Genomic DNA, 23,640 nt, shown 5'->3' with positions numbered 1-23,640 from the left:
GTGTGTGTGTGTCTGTGACGTGTGTTGTTTTTTGGCCACACAGAGTTTGTTTAGGCACAGGATTGTGTTATTTTTCAGTATTTACAAAAATAGTATGTACAAAATTGTATTATCATAAAAAGATTTTTTATTTATACAGGTCGTATCGACACCGGAAATATCGGTTATCGGCCATAACATAAATGTTAATATCGGTTATCGGTATCGGGCAAAATGTTCATATTGGTGCATCCCTACATAGAATGTATGACAACATACTACATAATAATATATAGGGCTATAGTATTTATATAATATATAGGGCTACAATTTTATGCATCATCTTTAAAGGGATAATAGTGTGAAGTGCAATTGTGACACCTTCTGGCCACAAGAGGTACTGTCTCTGTTTCCACTACGTTTCTCCAAGATGCATCTCTGTTCTGTTGTATCTGTGTGCTTTCTACAGTATCTTGCATGCTGACTTTCTGACGAGCTAATCTTTGGTTTCATGGCTGTCGAGGTAGCTGCATCTTTGTTGTCTTCCATCATGGCAGAAAATACCCCACTTGCTGCGTTCTGAGAAACCACCGTGTCTCTTGTTCATCTCGGCACGTCTGGTATCGCCAGGAGGCCGACCAGGCCGGTCAAACCAGACCATTTGAGGCTATAGAGCGGTGAAGGTTAGTGATGTGTGGTCTCAATTTGTTCTTTACATGCTCCAGAATTTAATTAATTACTAGAAAAAGTACACATTGTCACTCTAATGATATCATAATATTCTTGTGTACCTTCACTTAATTTCTGAGAGAGAGAGAGAGAGAGAGAGAGAGAGAGAGAGAGAGAGAGAGAGAGAGAGAGAGAGAGAGAGAGAGAGATTCACACTTTCATTTTCCTACAGGAGCCCATGAAGAATTGGGAGGAGTCAGAATTATGACACACTATGACGTCTATGTAAATTAAACGCACAACACTGCTTCTGAAACATAATTAATAAACATAATAATTAAACATAATTCCATGTCAACACTCATTGCTATGTTCATTTTTGCATTTCTGCATTGTTTGCATTTTGTACTTGTACATTGTATATTTTGCGTTTGGTCTTTATTCTTTTTACTTTCACTGTATGAAGCACAATCTTAGGGGGCTCATACAGAACCAAGCATTTCACTGTAATGTACATGTATCTTATATGTGACAAATAAAACAAAACTTGAACTTGAACAAAATTCTGTTCTGTTTATCTATGTTTAGACTCTAGAGGAGTTCTGTTTAGTTTATCTATATTTATACTATAGAGCAGTTCTGTGTTGTTTAGTTACAAGATACAAGATACAAGATACTTTAATGCCACACAACAATGGTTGGTGGTAATTGTTTGCGGTACAGATTGTTAAGCACTGGTTACATCAACATGAAACATCAGACATCAAACATCAAACGCCCCCCTCCCACCTCCCAATCCCCACAATAAATACATATATACATAAAAACATACAGGACAGTCACGGTAACAGTGTCAGTCAGTGACAGATGCTTGCCCGTCTGTGCAAAGGGGGGCGGGCCAGGGTGTTCAGTGTACGGACTGCTGTGGGGGAAAAACTAGTTGATCTATGTTTAGACTCTAGAGCAGTTCTGTTATTTTTATTTATGTTTAGACTCTAGAGCAGTTCTGTTATTTTTATTTATGTTTAGACTCTAGAGCTGTTCTGTTCTGTTCAGTTGATCTATGTTTAGATCATTTTTAGGCTGAGGGTTGTGTGTGTGTGTGTGTGTGTGTCTGACCTGTGGTAGATGCTGGAGGTGATGGCTAGGGGGTAGACACTGAGGGTTGTGTGTGTGTGTGTGTGTGTGTGTGTGTGTGTGTGTGTGTGTGTGTGTGTGTGTGTGTGTGTGTGTGTGTGTGTGTGTGTGTGTGTGTGTGTGTGTCAGACCTGTGGTAGATGCTGGAGGTGATGGCTAGGGGGTAGAGGCTGAGGGTTGTGTGTCAGACCTGTGATAGATGCTGGAGGTGATGGCTAGGGGGTAGAGGCTGAGGGTTGTGTGTGTGTGTCAGACCTGTGGTCGATGCTGGAGGTGATGGCTAGGGGGTAGAGGCTGAGGGTTGTGTGTCAGACCTGTGGTAGATGCTGGAGGTGATGGCTAGGGGGTAGAGGCTGAGGGTTGTGTGTGTGTCAGACCTGTGGTAGATGCTGGAGGTGATGGCTAGGGGGTAGAGGCTGAGGGTTGTGTGTGTGTCAGACCTGTGGTAGATGCTGGAGGTGATGGCTAGGGGGTAGAGGCTGAGGGTTGTGTGTGTGTCAGACCTGTGGTAGATGCTGGAGGTGATGGCTAGGGGGTAGAGGCTGAGGGTTGTGTGTGTGTGTGTGTGTGTCAGACCTGTGGTAGATGCTGGAGGTGATAGCTAGGGGGTAGAGGCAGAGGGTTGTGTGTGTGTCAGACCTGTGGTAGATGCTGGAGGTGATGGCTAGGGGGTAGAGGCTGAGGGTTGTGTGTGTGTCAGACCTGTGGTAGATGCTGGAGGTGATGGCTAGGGGGTAGAGGCTGAGGGTTGTGTGTGTGTGTGTCAGACCTGTGGTAGATGCTGGAGGTGATGGCTAGGGGGTAGAGGCTGAGAGTTGTGTGTGTGTGTGTCAGACCTGTGGTAGATGCTGGAGGTGATGGCTAGGGGGTAGAGGCTGAGGGTTGTGTGTGTGTCAGACCTGTGGTAGATGCTGGAGGTGATGGCTAGGGGGTAGAGGCTGAGGGTCATGCCCAGGTCACTGACAGCCAGGTTGATGATGAAGAACTCTGCTGGCTTCAACAGCTCCTTCTTCTTATAGGACACATAGAGCAGCATGGTGTTCCCCACCACTGAGAACACTCCTGATGAAGAGGAGGGAGAGAGAGGAGTTTGATTGATTGATTGAAAACCTTATTAACAAACAACTGCTACGAAGATGCAGACCAGAGAAATACTTTCGGGTCCCCCATTTTCAATTCATCAGGACATGTATGACATACAAGACATACAAATATACAGTACTGTGCAAAAAAAATAAAAAATAAAGATCATAAGAAAAATATATACATCCGAAGGGGAAGAAACTGTACATGGCCAGGGGGGGGGGGGGGGGGGGGGGGGGCCTGTACAGCCACAGGTGCTCCTTGAGAGCGGTTTTGAAGGATGGGTTAGGGTTTGATTATAGCTAACTAACTAACTAACTGTTAACTAACAGATTCCATTTAACCTTGGAGGACAACATAAGATAAGATAATATATTCCTTTATTGATCCCCTTGGAGGAAATTCGGGTGTCATAGCAGCATGGGGGAGGGAAGGTACCGGTATAGACCGGGTAATAGTAGAAAGATGTAAATATAGGCAATACAATTTGATCTGAATAAAAGCAGTGTAAAAAATATAATTAACTCTGAATATAAAAATATTAAATATACAGTATACACAAGGTGCAGGTGAGGGTCTGTACCCTAACTGACATGATACAGTATATGATATAACAACATGATAACAACAACATGTGTTCACATTTACATTTAGCTGCTGACGCTTTTATCCAAAGCGACTTACAAGTTCTGTACGACAAGTCATCAGGAAGGGCACAACTCTATCAGCTGAGTAACAATGTTCATCAAAGTGTTGAGTGTAGGTTAGTATATTAGGACAAGTGCATGACAGTAAGGTTAGTTAGGGTTAGATAAAAAAAATCAGATGTGTTGTAGTAAGTAGTATGTATATGTTGTAGTCTGTGTAGGTTTTGGTGGTTAAGAGTCAGACACACTGTGGTCAGACATTCCTAATAGTTCTCCAATTCTGCAGCTGTTAGTTCTCCAGCTTTTCTCCAACTTCAGGTCGGAATTACAACTCTGATATCCAGCTGGAAAACAGCAGGAGAAAGATGTAAGATATGTAGTTAATCTGTGAGATAAACTAAAGACAGATAAGATATGTACAGTAGTTCAACTGTAAGAAACATGTAAACTTGTATGATATGTATTTCATCTGTAGGAGAAACATGTAAACGTGTAAAATATGTAGTTAATCTGTGAGATAAAGACATGTAAAATATGTAGTTAATCTGTAGAAACATGTAAACTTGTATGATATGTAGTTAATCTGTGAGAGAAAGACTTGTAAAATATGTAGTTAATCTGTAGAAACGTGTAAACTTGTATGATATGTAGTTCTGTATCTGTAGGAGAAACATCTAGCAAGAGGCTGGCGTTTAAGTGGCTGGTTTCTGAGCACAATATATGCTGAAAAACTGTTGAATTGACCTTGATGAGACTAGTGCTTCAATATTGTCTAAAGATAATGTTAAAACAATGTTGTTTACAGTGTATGTGCCACCATGTTGACATGACGTCAGATAACTATTAACCAAAGTCATAGCCGAGAGATCCTGAAAGTCCCACTTTGAGGGCCGCTCCATTGCACTGTCCCCAGTAGGAGCACACTCAGCACAGGTACATTCACATAGAATGCACACCAAAAGCTAATACCAATGTAAATTGCAAACTATATTTGCATTGTCTTAGGCCCTGTATTTTTTTTAAACATGTTTTTTGCATCCCGTCCACACGAAAACTATGCTTTAGGTCAATGGAAACGGAGCTTTTGGAAAACGCCTTACAGGGGGGAGATTTATCAAAGCTCAGTTTTACGTGTGTTCCTGGGTGAAACTGTATCGAGCAAACGCCAGGAACCTCCAGGTGTTTTTCTTACACACATGTTCAAAAGTGATATTTGTACCCTCAAATATAAAATAAATTATTCAAGTTAACAGCTTTCTTAGTTTTTCTACATTACAGTGGTTGTGCACACAGGGATTGGGCCTATTTAAGGACAAACTTGTGTATTCGATGCATATTCTACATACCAAAAAAGTCTTAAACCTAGTCATGATTGTAGAGCCTTTTTAATCCTGAATCAGGACCACGGACAGCACCAGTGACACTAGCTTGCAGAGGTTGGTTGAATGACTTGGGCCTACATTTACAAGGCATCTAAATGTGTTCAAATTCCTTATTTATACACTTCTGAACCAACACATTGCGATAGATAGGACACACAACAAGGCTATAATTGTCGTGGAGACATTTGTAGGGCAAACCAGTCGAACTGAAAACACAGCATATCAATGGAGGTAACGCTGAATGATGGGTTGTCTGACGTTCCGCCCGCTTGAAATTCAGCCAGCGGGTTGTTGTTGTTCGTCTTCATCTGCTCTGCGGTCCTCATTACGCTCGACATGCAGCCTGGTCACAGGGCGCTGCTGTGAAGCAGTCAACATCATCTGTCATTGTCTCGGGGGACAGTACAGCAGTGCTCTGCCGCTGCCATCCACGCCTCTGAATCTGCTTCTCAGAATTCCGACGGTGTGCTCAATCACACGGTGCATCTGGATATGTGCCATAAGTGTTTTCCCCCTGTCATTTGATGGATTGAGTCATTCTCTGTGGTTGCGGGTGGTAGCCAATACAATACAATACTAAATCATGTTTCCACACCGTCAGCATTATACAAAGTAAACGATTCTCAAAAATACTTTTAATTTACCAGGAATTGTCCACGTGTCACATCACACTGTAGGAACCTATGTTCCTGTACATGTAGCTGTCGTGAACAGATCCAGGGAGTTTGTCAACCACATGTGTGACTGTGTTACACTGGCGTTGCAAACTGCCTGGACATGATTCAATACCTGTGTTTTCTATTCCTGAAACCATTTTCCGTTGTCACATGATGGTACTAGCAGTCAATAGGACCCACAACATTGAGGAAGACAGCTACATTACAGAAGGCTTGCTTTCTCCATTTTCCGTCTGGTTTGGTGAAATTGGATGTATCTCCCCACCCTGCAAACAATGGGTCTCATTCACCAACGGACACATTTTGGTCTTAGCGTCACCTAAGAAATTTGTGGGCCGATTTTGGGATTCATGAACGGTCCCTTCTCCTGGATTCGGTCCTAACTAAGAGCAGGATTTAGGATCGCTGAATAGTCGTAAATTGACAGACTGGTGTGCGCCGTGTTCTTAAGGGCTTTATTTGGGAGGAATCATAGTGATTTTGTTCATGTCAACTCTACAGGCCTCCTTGGAATTAATTAATCATAATAAAAATAAATATGACAATATTTGTATGATAAAAAAATTACGTTTGTCCGAAAATAAATAATAGCACTACACCAACACTGCAAATGACAGTGGATAAATAAATAAGAACTAAAGCTAATCGCGTGGATATATCTATAGTGGAATAGACTGTATTAATATTCCATATTTATACCGTCTTGTTGCACGCTCCTGGCCACCTACACACAGACACACACACACACACTGTATAGCCTACGTGTCTAATGAATGAACAGTAGGCTTATATTATTCTAATTACTTGTTTCATTAGGATTTTGTAGATACTATATGCTCTGCCCTATACGTACAGTACACATATTAAGGCCGCCAGAGTTGGGCGTACTGTGAGAGCGGACCGGACTCTGTGGAGATAATAATAATAATAACTTTATTTGTATAGCACTTTTCATACAGAGGTTGCAGTTCAAAGTGCTTCACAACAGTAAAAAATACAGGCATAAGCGAGCATAAAAAGATAGACGGGTAGAATCACAGTGTTTCACATTAGGATCTAGCATCCCAATAGGCTCTCCGCTTACAGTTTTCAGTAACACAAATAGTAAAAATAGTTTAAAATGATTCAGTTTAAAAATAGTCAAAAAATTATAAAATAGAACGGACATAAAAAATACAGGCATGAGCGAGCATAGCAAGATATGGCAAATCACAGTGTTTCACATTAGGATCTAGCATCCTAATAGGCTCTCTATTCAGTAATACTCCTGTAGTTCATGAACAAATAATCACAGTGTTTCACATTTGGATCTAGCAAATAATAAGAATAAAATGATTCAGTTTAAAAATAGTCATAAATAATCCTGTATGCATCGTTGTTTAGTGTGTATGTGTGTTTATTGTGTTGTGTGTGTGTGTGTGTGGTTGTACTTCAGCTACTACTACTCTACAACTACCACTCCAGGACACAGTTAACCTAGATCTACAACTACAACGCTACTCTACAACTACCACTCCAGGACACAGTTAACCTAGATCTACTACTACTACAGCTACTACTACTCTACAACTACTACTCCAGGACACAGTTAACCTAGATCTACTACTACCAGGACACAGTTAACCTAGATCTACAACTACAACGCTACAACTACTACTACTCTACTCCAGGACACAGTTAACCTAGATCTACTCTACAACTACCACTCCAGGACACAGTTAACCTAGATCTACTACTACTCTACCCCAGGACACAGTTAACCTAGATCTACCAGGACACAGTTAACCTAGATCTACAACTACAACGCTACTACAACTCGGTGTGTGTGTGTCTGTGTGTGACTGTGTGTGTGTGTGTGTGTGTGTGTGTGTGTGTATGTCGGTGTGTGTGTCTGTGTGTGTGTGTGTGTGTGTATGTGTGTATGTCGGTGTGTGTGTGTGTTTGTGTGTGATTGTGTGTGTGTGTGTGTGTGTGTGACTGTGTGTGTGTGACTGTGTGTGTGTGCGTCACAACCCGCAGTGTTTCACATTTGGATCTAGCAATAAATAAGAATAGTTTAAAATGATTCAGTTTAAAAATAGTCATCAGTAAGAAGTAAAAAGTGCAATAACCGACACATGAATTTGATAGGCAGTGTAAAAGAGTAGGCAGGGTAAGAATAAATACAAGTTGTGTCAGGATATCCCTGATGTTTCCTCTTGCCACTAGGTGGTAGCAGATAACTATCAGTGAAATGCCTGAGCAAAGAGATAGGTTTTTTTTAGATGTAACGCTAAGATGTGTACTGTATACTGTACTGTAGTCGAACTGTGAAAATGACTACTATGGCAGCACAGTATCTGTGATCTCCTAATAAAACAAGTCATTTGAATATTAATATAAGCCTACTGCGTTCATTCATTACGCACGTAGACAGTACGTGTGTGTGTGTGTGCGCGCGCGCTGCTGCAGCTGCAAGGCCAGGAGCCACTATAGGTATTGTGGCAGATATCACCCCTCGTCACATGGTTACGTGGAGGAAGGGCGATACTATTGCCACGGGCAGAGGAGTGAATTGAGGAGTTGATTGGGACTGATAGAATACACCTGTGCACCACGTGATCACCCACATCCCACACACACACACACACACACACACATAGCATAAAGGCCTAGGAGAGACAGAGAGAGGTTGAGTGGAGGTGAGGAAGGAGCAGAGATCGTGGAGAGAGTGTGAGCTATCGAGTTTGTGAGGTGAGAGGTAGTTTGAAGGAGAGGTGAGAGCGAGTAGGTCTTTGTGGTACTGGACCCTGGACTGGCTGAGATAACCCCCTGTGAAACTGACCCTGGACCGGAAGACAAACCTTGAGTATTGAACATTCCCTTTTTTTACGAGAGCCTGGAACGTGTTTTGACCCTGGACTGTATTTTGACGTAACTCTTTTGCCTATCGGACCTGTACTTTGGATCAATAAATATCACCTGTTTATTAAAATTGTGCTTGTGTGGACATTGGAATTGTTTGCTTTTGTCCGTGTCAAGCCTGAACACCACAAGGCGTGTCACAGTATATAGTGTGCTGTGTGATGATAATACATTTTAATCTAATCTAATTTTGATCCGTCGCAAACAGTGGTGTCGTTTTGGTATGGCACTCGCTTCAAGCCAAATTTGACATTTGAAATCAATCTGAAATACTTTTTGTCATTTGTGACAAAATCATCTCATTTGCGACACACGCTGATGTTTTGCAGCTGATACTGTATCCTGCACACACACACACACACACACGCATGCACGTTCCGTAGCGCAATAGCGATTTGCGACTCCAAATGATAATCTTTTATATAATCTCCCAAAATGAGTTTAGATTCAATTCAAATGTATTGTCATCATACAGCACAAGTACAATACAACGAAAATAAGTTTGCAAATGTAAGTACAATCAAACCGTTTCTACACTGGCTTAGATGTGTGCAATCAATGTAATAATTAAATAAAACCAACAATAAATAATATAAGAATAACAAGACGGTATATGGAATATTAATAGTATATTCTACTATAGAGCATCGACGGGGCACCGGTTGAGAGAGTGAACAGTTTCAAGTACCTCGGAGTCCACATATCCGAGGACTTGACATGGACCACACACATTGACAGTGTTGTGAAGAAGGCACGGCAACGCCTCTACTTCCTCAGGTGCCTAAGGAAGTTCCAAGTCAGTCAGAAGATCCTTAAGAACTTCTACTCATGCACAATAGAGAGCATCCTGACTGGCAATATCACCTCCTGGTTTGGGAATAGCACCGCACAAGACCGTAGCAGACTACAGAGAGTGGCACGTTCAGCCGAACGCACAATTGGAGGGGGGCTTCCCACTCTCCAGAACATTTACAACAAGCGGTGCATGGGTAAGGCTAAGAGAATTATCAAAGACTCCAGCCACCCAAACAACTGCCTCTTTGAACTGCTGTGGTCAGGCAAGCGATACCGGAGTCTCATGGCAAGCACAGAAAGACTCAGAAGAAGCTTATATCCCCAGGCCATCAGGATGCTCAACGAACAATAACACTATGTAACAACCATCAAATGCACTCACAGCACACACATCCACACGCACACACTTTAAACAAACAACTCACTGCAGCACCCACTTTACACACTTTAGAGCACCTAAACACACTTTATATTTATTGGTAAAGAATTTGCACTACAACCCATACCTCATTACACCTTACTGTAAATTGTACCTCACTATAGTGCTTTGCACTATATAGTTTATTGTATATTAGTATATTGTATGGTAACTCAGTTACTTCTACTCTGCATTGAACATTGTACATATGTACATACTGAACACTTGTGTCCACGTACGTGACTTCTATTTTTACTTGCTATACTTATTTTATTTTATACTTATCTATTTTTGTCTAGCACAGTCTCTGGAGCGTAATAGAAAGAAGCATTTTGTATAAAAGTATTCTGTACTTCTGTATGACAACTAATAAAGAAACTTGAAACTTGAACTATAGCTATATCCGCGGCGATCGGTTTCGTTTTTATTTATTTGTTTATTTTGGGTCATGGCTATACTTGGCTATACTACAAATGAAGGTTAACCCTTTACTATCACACTACCGACAGTAAACGTCAGTAGTGTGATAGTAAAGGGTTAACCTTCTGTAGTTTATATTGATAGATAACTTATTACATATTAATATGATATTGTAAGGAAGGGGCAGGACCAGATAAGCTTTGCTTCATTCTGTCCCTTCTCGAACAAAACCATTGTCTTGAGCTATGCTGATTATTGTATTTTAATTTTTTTTAAATGTTTAATTTAGTTTTTGTTATTTTTTGTTATTACAAATGTGTGTGTTTGTTTTATGGTTGAAATGTTTGAGATAAATAAAGATCAAATCAAATCAAATCAAATCAAGAACTGATAGTACTGGTTCACTGGTGATTCTATGACCTGGAACAAATCTAAAGAAACGTATGGAATCATTTGCCATCTAATTCTTTTAAAGGATTCATTTGGGAGAAATCATTGGTAATTGCATTCACATCGATTCTACAGACATCCTCTGAATTAAATAATTATAATAATAATAATGAATATACAATACAATATTTGTATTATTAACAATTATGTTTTACATTTATAGTCATGACTCAATGAGGCATTGTGAGCATTACACACACACACACACACACACACACACACACACACACACACACACACACACACACACACACAGCAAATGACAGTGAATAAATAAATAAGAACTAAATCCAATCAGGCGGATATAGCTATAGTGGAATAGACTCTATTAATATTCCATGTCTTGTTCTCTATTATTTATTGTTGGTTGTATTTATTTCTTACCTTGCTTAGTGCGCACATCGTAAGAGCCAGTGGAGAAACATTCCACTGTGCATCTTACTGTTCACGAGTTGAACCCACACAAATGACAAGACATAAAAGGTAACGAATTCCATATAATTTTTTTTTTTTTTTGTATTTTTTTTTTGTATTATTTTTTAAACAAACACATAAACAAACATGACAACACACGATAAGATATACAAGCATTAGTTGACAGTGCACATCCAATGAAATCACATTTTAGTTAATTGTCATATATAGGATATACCCTTAATACCTGTTATCTAAAAACCTACACACATATGCTCCAGCTCGTACCCCCCCATAAAAAAATTTGTATCCACTTTTTCTCCTCCTTTTTTTCCTATTTTTCTCCCATCCCAATTTAGCCGTGCCAATTCTCCCCTCCCTTGTCTTGATCGTTGCTCGCATGTGCCCCCCACTGACCGGTCGTAGGGAGGATAGAAGCCCATCACATGTCTCTCCGATACATGTGGAGGCAGCCAGTCACATCTTTTCACCTGCCAGCGTGGAATCTCATTGGCGAGGAGTAACGTGTAGGAGGCACACACTGCCCCCGCCATTTTCCTGTCTTTGCTGTGCAGGCGCCCTGACTGACGTGTAGGAGTCGCTGTTTACAATGACCGGACTACCACCCATCGACTTCCCTCCTGTTGACTCTGCCAATTGAGTCAGTATGACGGCCGGCCCAAGCCAGAGGCAACGCTGACAGCCGGATTCGATACCGGTGTCTCTTGCGTTGGTGACAAGCGCAATGTCCGCTGCACCACCCAGCCGCCTTGAATTCCATATAAATCTATAGCTTATAAACATTACAATGCAACAGCCTGATGCAGGCGGCTTGGTGAGGATAAATACGGAGCTGCGCTCTCAAGGCCACCTGAAGGGACCCTGATGTAAACGAGACAAAAGTATTTTTCTGGTCTGCATCCTCTTAACAGTTGTTTGTATTGAGTCGTACTGTATTGTACCCATTCTGCAATCTGTTAATAAAGTTTTCAATCAATTCAATCATTCAAACCTCCTGCTCCGTCTGGGGGTTGGTGAGTGTGGTCATGAACCAGTGGGGCAGCGCAATCTCCTAATAAAACAAGTCATTCGAACAATAGAAGCCTACTGTTGCTGAAACGATTCATTACGCACGTATACAGTACACAGTGTGTGTGTGGTGTGTGTGTGTGTGTGTGTGTGTGTGTGTGTGTGTGTGTGTGTGTGTGTGTGTGTGTGTGTGTGTGTGTGTGTACGTGTGTGTGTGTGTGTGCGCTGAGCGCAGATTCTCCCAAATGAAGCTGTTAAGAACGGGCACACACCAGTCTGTCCGACTTACGACTCCCTGTTCGTAAATCCTGTTCGTAGCTATGAATGAATCTCAGAAAATAAACTCGACCAGAGAAGTTCGTAAAATCGAATTATGAAGAAATTTGTTTGTAACTTTCCCGTAATCGATCATGAGGTCCACTGTTTCTACAGTAGATTAGTAACATTTCCCTAGTAAAAAAGATCCTACAGGAATAAGATGAGATATTCCTTTATTGATCCCCTTGGGGAAATTTGGCCATCATAACAGCACGGGGGGGGGGGGGGGGGTACAGGTATGGGCAGGGTAACAGTAGAAAAATTAAAATATAGACAATAAAATTTTATCTGAATATAAAAAAGAATTAATTTTTTTTTTTTTCTCTTTTTTAATTCTTTTTACATGTTTTGGCCTTAAATAGTTTCAAAATATCAGTAATTTCTGAAAATAAGTTACAAAAGTAAAAAAAGTATGCGTTTTGGAAAATAGCTCCTTTTTTTGATTATCATAAAAAAGTGTTTTCTATACAGAGATATCGACATCGGTAAATATCGGTATCGGCCAGAACAGCAATATTAATATCGGTTATCGGTATCGGCCACAATTTTCACATCGGTGCATCACTAGGCACGACAACGCCTCTACTTCCTTAGGCGCCTAGGGAAGTTCAAAATGAGTCCGAAGATCCTCAAGAACTTCTACTCGTGCACAATAGAGAGCATGCTGACTGGTAACATCACCTCCTGGTTTGGGAATAGCACTGCACAAGACCACAGCAGACTACAGAGAGTGGCCCGTTCAGCCGAACACACAATTGGAGGTGGGCTTCCCACTCTCCAGGACGTTTATAACAAGCGCTGCAGGGCCAAGGCTAAGAGAATAATCAAAGACTCCAGTCTCCCAAACAACTGCCTCTTTGAACTGCTGCGGTCAGGCAAGCGCTACTGGAGTCTCATGGCCAGTACAGAAAGACTCAGAAGGAGCTTCTATCCCCAGGCCATCAGGATGCTCAATGACAATGACACTATGTAACAACCCTTCATCTACATACACTGCACACATCCACATGTACACACTCACTTTAAACAAACACTTGCACCTTACCACTCACTTTATTCACTTTAGACACTTTATATTTATCTATTATTAAAGAGATTTGCACCACATTCATACCTCATTTGGACCCTACCCCAAGTGTTGTACCTCTGCATTCTACCTCACTGGTACTCATTTTACTCTGTATTGTATATTGTATATATGAATATTGATGTTACCTACTTTTTACTTCTTAATTCTTTACTTACTTTCTCTTTACTGTATGTAGCACACTCTCAGGGGCTCATAAGAAACAAGCATTTCATTATAAAGTATCCTGTATTTTGTTCTGACAAATAAAAAACAAACTTGAACTTGAACTTGCTTGTAACTCTCGTTAGCTAACAATCCAGTACAGGGTTTAGTTTAGTAAATTTTTTCGCACAGTATAAAAATAATAAATAATAATAAACACAATAACGACAACTGTAAAGTACAAAATATATACAGTGCAGGAAGAGGCAGAAAATCCCAGAAGGCTTATAAGAAATCTCCACCTACAATAATAAACACAATTATATTACATATAGCAAGTTGGAAAACAAGATCAAAGGGTGTCTGTCTGCTGCTCTTCATTGAGCCCTGAAGAAATCATGTAGCCTCCTGACTCACATTAAAATAAATAGAAAATTCCTAATGATGTAAATGGACTGAGTTAAAAAAAACAATTGATATCAATCCAACACCAGTGTCAATTAACACAGACACCTTTACCACGACATCCACCTGTTTCCAATCAACTAATTAGACAAAGAGAAATATGATTGGCTGTCAATCCTGCAGAGCACCTGAACTTTAAGAGGCCTGTGAGATAAGACAGCTCAGTGTGGGTTTGCTGAAAGTGGACAAAGGGGCCAGGATTTCTGTAGCTTTTGGAATAGATGCAAGCTATGGCTAAAGCTGTAGGACTTGTTCTAAGGTAAAGTTTTGATCCATTGTGTTGGAATGTTGTGATTCTGATATAAGTAATGTTTCATCTAAATAAACTTTTTTTCCTTTTAGAGTGGTGCTGTTTTCTTTGCTGACTGGAAGACATCATGCAAGCGGTGAGTTAACCCTTTTCAAGAACAACCTGATTACCCATTCAAGAACAACCTGAATGTCAGGCTTGTGAATGAACTTGATTTCTATCAACAGCTTACAGGTCTGCATCTGTGACCAAGGCTAAAAGTCTTGGAGATGCTACAGGGCCAGAATTGAGCTACCGGCCTTCCTACAGTAGCTATAATGTTCCTGATGAATCACTTGTTAGTATTTATGGTCCAAGTGCAGGTTCCCTCAACATTTATGATCCCAGTAAATCGCTTGGTAGTTCTAGTCTTGGCTCACATGACCACACTGATACTCTAACAGGCACTGGGTATTCTTCCCAGTCGGGTTCATTTGCTAGTCAAGAAAGTAGCAACAGCCAACCTAGTTACCAGTGGCCTCGACATGGATACCAGCAGCAGCCTAGTTACCAGCAACCTCCACAGCAGCCTAGCTACAACACGCAACCTAGCTCCCAACAGCAGCAACCTGCACAGCAGCCTAGCTACAACACGCAACCTAGCTCCCAACAGCAGCAACCTGCACAGCAACCTAGCTCCCAACAGCAGCAACCTGCACAGCAGCCTAGCTACAACACGCAACCTAGCTCCCAACAGCAGCAACCCGCACAGCAGTTTAGCTCCCAACAGCAGCCTAGCTACAACAAGCAGCCTAGCTACCGGCAACCTGTGCAGCCTAGCGACCAACGGCAGCAACCTGTGCAGCCTAGCTACAACAAGCAGCCTAGCGAGCAACAACATGCACAGCAGCTTAGCTCCCACAAGCAGACTAGCGACCAACAGCAACAAACTGCACAGCAGCCTAGCTACAACAAGCAGCCTAGCTCCCAACAGAAGCCTAGCTCCCAACAGCAGCCTAGCTCCCAACAGCGGCAACCTGCACAGCAGCCTAGTTACAACAAGCAGCCTAGCTACCAACAACGGCAACCTGCACAGCAGCTTAGCTCCCACAAGCAGTCTAGCTACAACACACAACCTAGCTACCAACGGCAGCAGCCTAGCTCTCAACAGCAGCAACCTGCACAGCCTAGCGAGTGGCCTAGCTCCCAACAGCAGCAACCTGCACAGCCTAGCTACAACAAGCAGCCTAGCTCGCAAAAGCGGCAACCTGCACAGCATCTTGGCTACAGAAAGCAGCCTAGCTCCCAACAGCAGCAACCTGCACAGCAGCTTAGCTCCCACAAGCAGCCTAGCTCCCAACAGCAGCAACCTGCACAGCAGCCTAGCGAGTGGCCTAGCTACCAACAGCATCTACCTGCACAACAGCTAAGCTACCAACGGCAACCTGCACAGCAGCTTAGCCACAGAAAGCAGCCTAGCGACCAACGGCAACAACCTGCACAGCAGCCTAGCTACAACAAGCAGCCTAGCTCCCAACAGCAGCAACCTGCACAGCCTAGCTACAACAAGCAGCCTAGCTCCCAACAACGGCAACCTGCTCAGCAGCTTGGCTACCTCAAGCAGCCTAGCTCCCAACAGCAGCTTAGATCCCACAAGCAGCCTAGCTACAACAAGCAGCCTAGCTACCAACAGCAACAACATGCACAGCAGCCTAGCTACCAACAGCAACAACCTGCACAGCAGCTTAGCTACCAACAGCAACAACCTGCACAACAGCTAAGCTACTACAAGCGTCCTAGCTACCGCTACAAACAGCCTAGTTACCAACGGCAGCCTAGCTCCAAACAGCAGCAACCTGCACAGCAGCCTAGCTCCCAACAGCAGCAACATGCACAGCAGATTAGCTACAACAAGCAGCCTAGCTACCAACGGCAACAACCTGCACAGCAGCCTAGCTACAACAAGCAGCCTAGCTCCCAACAGCAGCTACCTGCACAGCATCTTAGCTCTCAACAGCAGCCTAGTTACCAACAGCAGCAATCTGCACAGCAGCTTAGCTACCAACGGCAACAGCCTAGCTACAAGCAGCCTAGCTCCCTACAGCAGCTACATGCACAACAGCTAAGCTACCACAAGCAGCCTAGTTACCAACAGCAGCTACCTGCACAGCAGCTTAGCTCCCAACAGCAGGCTAGCTCCCAACAGCAGGCTAGCTCCCAACGGCAGGTACCTGCACAACAGCTAAGCTACCACAAGCAGCCTAGTTACCAACAGCAGCTACCAGCACAACAGCTAAGCTACCACAAGCAGCCTAGCTACCAACAGCAGCCTAGTTACCAACAGCAGCTACCTGCACAACAGCTAAGCTACCAACAGCAGCCTAGCTACCAACAGCAGGCTAGCTACCAACAGCAGTCTAGCTCCCAACAGCAGCTACCTGCACAACAGCTAAGCTACCACAAGCAGCCTAGCTACCAACGGCAGCAACCTGCACAGCCTAGCTACAACAAGCAGCCTAGCTACCAACAGCAGCAACCTGCACAGCCTAGCTACAACAAGCAGCCTAGCTACCAACAGCAGCAACCTGCACAGCAGCCTAGCTCCCAACAGCAACAACCTGCACAGCAGCCTAGCTCCCAACAGCAACAACCTGCACAGCAGCCTAGCTCCCAACAGCAACAACCTGTACAGCAGCCAAGCTACAACAAGCAGCCTAGCTTCCAACAGCAGCTACATGCACAACAGCTAAGCTACAAGCAGCTTAGCTCCCAACAGCAACAACCTGCACAGCAGCTTAGCTCCCAACAGCAACAACATGCACAGCAGCCAAGCTACAACAAGCAGCCTAGCTCTCAACAACAGCAACCTGCACAGCAGCCAAGCTACAACAAGCAGCCTAGTTACCAACAGCAGCCTAGTTCCCAACAGCAACAACCAGCACAGCAGCCTAGCTCCCAACAGCGGCAACCTGCGCAGCCTAGCTCCCAACAGCGGCAACCTGCGCAGCCTAGCTCCCAACAGCAGCAACCTGCACAGCCTAGCTACAACAAGCAGCCTAGCTCCCAACAGCAGCAACCTGCACAGCCTAGCTACAACAAGCAGCCTAGCTCCCAACAGCAGCCTAGCTACAACAAGCAGCCTAGCTCCCAACAGCAGCCTAGCTACAACAAGCAGCCTAGCTCCCAACAGCAGCCTAGCTACAACAAGCAGCCTAGCTCCCAACAGCAGCAACCTGCACAGCCTAGCTACAAGCAGCCTAGCTCCCAACAGCAGCAACCTGCACAGCCTAGCTACCACCAGCAGCCTAGCTCCCAACAACGGCAACCTGCACAGAAGCCTAGTGACCAACAGCAGCAACCTGCACAGCAGCTTAGCTCCCACAAGCAGCCTAGCTCCCAACAGCAGGAACCTGCACAGCAGCCTAGCTCCCAACAGCAGGAACCTGCACAGCAGCCTAGCTCTCAACAGCAGCAACCTGCACAGCCTAGCTCTCAACAGCAGCAACCTGCACAGCCTAGCTCTCAACAGCAGCAACCTGCACAGCCTAGCTACAACAAGCAGCCTAGCTCCCAACAGCAGCAACCTGCACAGCCTAGCTACAACAAGCAGCCTAGCTCCCAACAGTCTAGCTACAACAAGCATCCTAGCTCCCAACAGCAGCAACCTGCACAGCAGCTTAGCTACCAACAGCAGCCTAGCTCCCAACAGCAGCAACCTGCACAGCCTAGCTACAACAAGCAGCCTAGCTCCCAACAGCAGGAACCTGCACAGCATCCTAGCTCCCAACAGCAGCAACCTGCACAGCAGCTTAGCTACCAACAGCAGCCAAGCTACAAGCAGCCTAGCTCCCAACAGCAGCAACCTGCACAGCCTAGCTACAACAAGCATCCTAGCTCCCAACAGCAGCAACCTGCACAGCAGCTTAGCTACCAACAGCAGCCTAGCTCCCAACAGCAGGAACCTGCACAGCAGCCTAGCTCCCAACAGCAGCAACCTGCACAGCCTAGCTACAATAAGCAGCCTATCTCCCAACAGCAGCAACCTGCACAGCCTAGCTACAACAAGCAGCCTAGCTCCCAACAGCAGCAACCTGCACAGCCTAGCTACAACAAGCAGCCTAGCTCCCAACAGCAGCAACCTGCACAGCCTAGCTACAACAAGCAGCCTAGCTCCCAACAGTCTAGCTACAACAAGCATCCTAGCTCCCAACAGCAGCAACCTGCACAGCAGCTTAGCTACCAACAGCAGCCTAGCTCCCAACAGCAGCAACCTGCACAGCCTAGCTACAACAAGCAGCCTAGCTCCCAACAGCAGGAACCTGCACAGCATCCTAGCTCCCAACAGCAGCAACCTGCACAGCAGCTTAGCTACCAACAGCAGCCAAGCTACAAGCAGCCTAGCTCCCAACAGCAGCAACCTGCACAGCCTAGCTACAACAAGCATCCTAGCTCCCAACAGCAGCAACCTGCACAGCAGCTTAGCTACCAACAGCAGCCTAGCTCCCAACAGCAGGAACCTGCACAGCAGCCTAGCTCCCAACAGCAGCAACCTGCACAGCCTAGCTACAATAAGCAGCCTATCTCCCAACAGCAGCAACCTGCACAGCCTAGCTACAACAAGCAGCCTAGCTCCCAACAGCAGCAACCTGCACAGCCTAGCTCCCAACAGCAGCAACCTGCACAGCCTAGCTCCCAACAGCAGCAACCTGCACACCCTAGCTCCCAACAGCAGCAACCTGCACAGCCTAGCTACAACAAGCAGCCTAGCGACCAACAGCAGGAACCTGCACAGCATCCTAGCTCCCAACACCAGCAACCTGCACAGTCTAGCTACAACAAGCATCCTAGCTCCCAACAGCAGGAACCGGCACAGCATCCTAGCTCCCAACAGCAGCAACCGGCACAGCAGCTTAGCTACCAACAGCAGCCAAGCTACAAGCAGCCTATCTCTCCACAGCAGGAACCTGCACATCAGCCTATCTCTCCACAGCAGCAACCTGCACAGCCTAGCTACAACAAGCAGCCTAGCTCCCAACAGCAGCAACCTGCACAGCCTAGCTACCACCAGCAGCCTAGCTCCCAACAACGGCAACCTGCACAGAAGCCTAGCAACCAACAGCAGCAACCTGCACAGCCTAGCTACAACAAGCATCCTAGCTCCCAACAGCAGGAACCTGCACAGCATCCTAGCTCCCAACAGCAGCAACCTGCACAACGGCTAAGCTACCACAAGCAGCCTAGTTACCAGAAGCAGCCAAGCTACAAGCAGCCTCCAGCACTGCTACCAGACCAACCAGCAGCTCCAGGTGACTAGTTAAAGCAGCAATGCTAGGAACCATAGTTGGCTGTTCTGTAATGTTTGAATATTGGCTCTAATGTGTAGTTTGTCAAATGTTGTGCAATGTGGGGCAGACGGGATTCCTGTCAAACACGGAATCGATCTTTCATTATGACTTACTGCTTTTATAAAAGAAACTAGGTCTGACTATTCCTTCTGACTCCACAGGTCTGAATGAGGAGCTAGGCTGGCTCTATTAATCCAGTAGGGAGGAAAGACTATTTAAATGTATGTTTTACACTTCTAATCTGTCTGTAGTTTTACCTGCATCACTTCTAATCAGTCTGGCTTTAAAATGGCAGTATTTAATTAAAAGCCACTTTTACTCTTTTTCAGAAACTTCAACTTTGAAGACGTCTCCACTCTACAATCTTGTATGGACTGTATTTGAAAATAAAAAAACATTTTAATGGTACTTGTCATTGGTGTGGTACCTCATTTATGTATCTGGATCATTTAGTAGAAATTATGCTGACCATCTAGATTTGTTCCTGGTCTCTGGTGCAGCAAAGGGTCTTTAGGCAGGACACTGGGCCTCATAAAGCGGGACCAGACCAGTGGGGTCTGGGGTCCTTGAGGGCGGGGTGCCTGCTGTGTCCAACAAAATACTAATGTTTATTTTTATTCATTCACTAGAACTTGGCAAAATGAGTTTCATTGGTGCAACATCTAGTGTTCTTCACCATTACAGCAGATGCTATTTTGGATAAGTCCTTCTGATATCAACTAAACTCACTACCCTGGTAGCACACAAACAACATGCCTGGTTTACCCCAAATGTTCCCTCTTACGAGTATCTATCCATCCAGATAGTTTTGTTGTGATTTGCTTAGTTTTGAAGATGTCTGCCACTCGATACAAGGGAGCTGAAGGGCACTTGTTTTTTTTTGCATCAAGAAACCGTTTAGAAAAACTCAAGCCATGTCTTTCTGGAAATCATGACTCAGTTACTCAGGATAAACCAGACCTTGTGAGCAATTTCGTGTAGGAACTATTTCCTACTGATCTACACCCCAATAATAAATGGGAGCTATGTTATTTGCAATGTTGACTATAACTAGAATCTACTGATTTTTAGTTTCTCCTTCATACACGTTATGTACAGATGGATGATTAAATTATTAAACCTTGGTATTTTCTGCCGGTTTATTCACAAAGTCGATATTAATATTAAACGACATGGTGTTGACCAAACGATGACATGTCAATGGACCTCATGATCAGAAGTGTACGTAACTATCTTCGTACATTCATGAAAATCCTCCTCCGGATGCGTGAAACTATCTTCGTAAAAGGCAAATGTTCTCCACTGAAATGAAGTAGTCATTCTTAAACTGGAAGTGCATTCTCGTACACCAGCTCCTTTATAAGGAGAGGCTAAGCATTGCACCTAGAGTTGTTCTGACCCTATGGGGGGAATATTAAACCGGTAACTCAAAAGCAATTTACAACTGATCAAAATTTGATTAGATTCAAATGTATATCATTATACAGCACAAGTACAATGCAACGAAAAGAAGTTTGGCATCTAACCAGAGTGCAAATGTAACAGTAAAGTGCAATAGTAATATACAATGCACAGGTGATTAAACTGTGCAATGTGTAAACACTTTAAAAGGTTTGTCTAGTCATCATGGTGTTATTTTTATATTGTTTTAATGTTTTATAATGTTTTTTAGGGGGGGGGGTTGCATTACCAATGCCTTACAGTAACTCTAGCACTGCATCAGCTAATGGGGATCCTAATAAATCAAACATAATTAGGATATAGTTATTTTTTTATTATAAAATATGATTTTCTATCTCACAACAAGATACAATAATGCAAGGACGGTTTACTCACCAAACACACAGTAGACCATGGCCACCGCCAGGTCGGCTGACTCAGGGATGCTGGACTGGAAGGTGTTGTTTTCGGCAGCCCAGCCCATCTGAGGCAGGAAACATTACAGTTAGTAATGTTACAGTTAGTACCATACCTCTTCCACACACACACACACTTTATTTGGGTTCACCAACAAACCCAGGTACTTTTTTGAAGGTTCAGACCAAGCGTGTCATCTCCCAAAAGGTACAGACGGTCGTTTCAGTCACATGACCTGCTTGACCCCCATCGCTCATAATTCACACACTGACCGCAGCATCTCATAATTCACACACTGACAGCAGCATCCCTCATCATAATTCACACACTGACAGCATCTCTCATCATAATTCACACACTGACTGACAGCATCTCTCATCATAATTCACACACTGACAGCAGCATCTCTCATCATAATTCACACACTGACAGCAGCATCTCTCATCATAATTCACACACTGACAGCAGCATCTCTCATCATAATTCACACACTGACAGCAGCATCTCTCATCATAATTCACACACTGACGGCAGCATCTCTCATCATAATTCACACACTGACAGCAGCATCTCTCATCATAATTCACACACTGACAGCAGCATCTCATCATAATTCACACACTGACGGCAGCATCTCATCATAATTCACACACTGACGGCAGCATCTCATCATAATTCACACACTGACAGCAGCATCTCATCATAATTCACACACTGACAGCAGCATATCATCATAATTCACACACTGACAGCAGCATCTCATCATAATTCACACACTGACAGCAGCATCTCATCATAATTCATGCACGCCTCACATATCGGCATGTAACTTGAGAACCGCTGAACGGATTTTGTCACCTGAAACGGCTATCGTCAGGCAACAAATATGGCTTTAATTCAATATATATATTGTATTAGAAATATGCTAGAGGTCGCCAAAGTGCCAGTGGGAAAATCGTCCTCAAGACGGCCCACATGTGGGCCCCCACCTGTTAGGACCAGACCTTTAAAAGTCCTTTCAAACAGTTATATTCTTATTTGTATTCTTACTAGAGCGTATGGAGTAAATGGAATGGCCTGTGTGTGATATTGAGGGAAAAAAAAGGGCTAACTGTCTTTTACTATTCAAAATCAGAATGATGTACTATGCTACTCTGCCTATACTACTATCTAATACAGTATGCACTATGATACTCTGTCTATACTACATATTATACTACAGTATGTATTATGCTACTATGTCTATTACTATCTACTACAGTATGTACTACTATGCTACTATGTCTATACTATCTACTACAGTATGTGCTATGCTACTCTGTCTATATCACTATGTACTATGCTACTGTCTCTACTACTATCTACTACAGTATGTACTATTCTACTATGTCTATACTACTATCTACTACAGTATGTACTATGCTACTATGTATACTTATACTACTAATGTATCTACTACAGTATGTACTATGCTACTATATCTATACTACTATATACTACAGTATATAATATGCTACTATCTACTACAGTATATACTATGTTACTATGTATATACATATCTACTGCAGTATGCACTATACTACTATATCTATACTACTACCTGTATGCTACTATGTCTATACTAATATCTACTATGTTACTATGTCTATAGACTCTATACTACTATGCTACTAATACTACTACCTACTATGTTACTATGTATATACTACTATCTACTATGTACTATGCTACTATGACTATACTACTACCTGAATGAATGAATGAATGAATGAAAACTTTATTAACAGATTGCAGAATGGGTACAGTACAGTACAGCTCAATACATACAATTGTTAAGGGGATGCAGACCAGAGAAAGACTTTCGTCTTGTTTACATCAGGGTCCCCCATTTTCAATTCATCGTAACATATATGACATACATGACATACAGATAGACAGTACTGCTCCATCTATACATTTATGACATACCAGATTTGCAATTACAGTACCTACTGTGCTAATATGTTTATACTTTATACTACTATGCACTCAGAGTGTAGCACTCAAGTTCAACACTGCTAGATGAACAATACCACTTTACCCTTAGCTGCCAGAGGTGTGTCCCTATTGCTGACTTGTACACAATTTGTAAGTGGCTTTGGGTAAAAGTGTCAGCTAAATGTAAATGTAAGAGCACCTACGGGATGCTGCA

General features: G+C 43.4%; 1 protein-coding gene across 1 annotated transcript in view; it reads right to left on the bottom strand.

Moving 5' to 3' along the window:
* Nucleotides 1-21,699, bottom strand: part of opn7a (opsin 7, group member a) — a gene marked incomplete at both ends in the record, with an annotated part of 41,008 nt that extends 19,309 nt beyond the window's left edge. The window contains 3 exons of the mRNA XM_084308486.1: nucleotides 2,685-2,847; nucleotides 21,429-21,516; nucleotides 21,685-21,699. Of these exons, the coding sequence (XP_084164612.1) occupies nucleotides 2,685-2,847; nucleotides 21,429-21,516; nucleotides 21,685-21,699 (266 nt within the window). The remainder of the gene's footprint in view (nucleotides 1-2,684; nucleotides 2,848-21,428; nucleotides 21,517-21,684) is intronic.
* Nucleotides 21,700-23,640: the final 1,941 nt, after the last annotated feature.

This window comes from Notolepis coatsorum (genome assembly GCF_963971535.1).
Source record: "Notolepis coatsorum genome assembly, chromosome: 2".
Classification (NCBI taxonomy): Eukaryota; Metazoa; Chordata; class Actinopteri; order Aulopiformes; family Paralepididae; genus Notolepis; species Notolepis coatsorum.
This window is presented reverse-complemented; position numbering and strand designations above follow the sequence as displayed.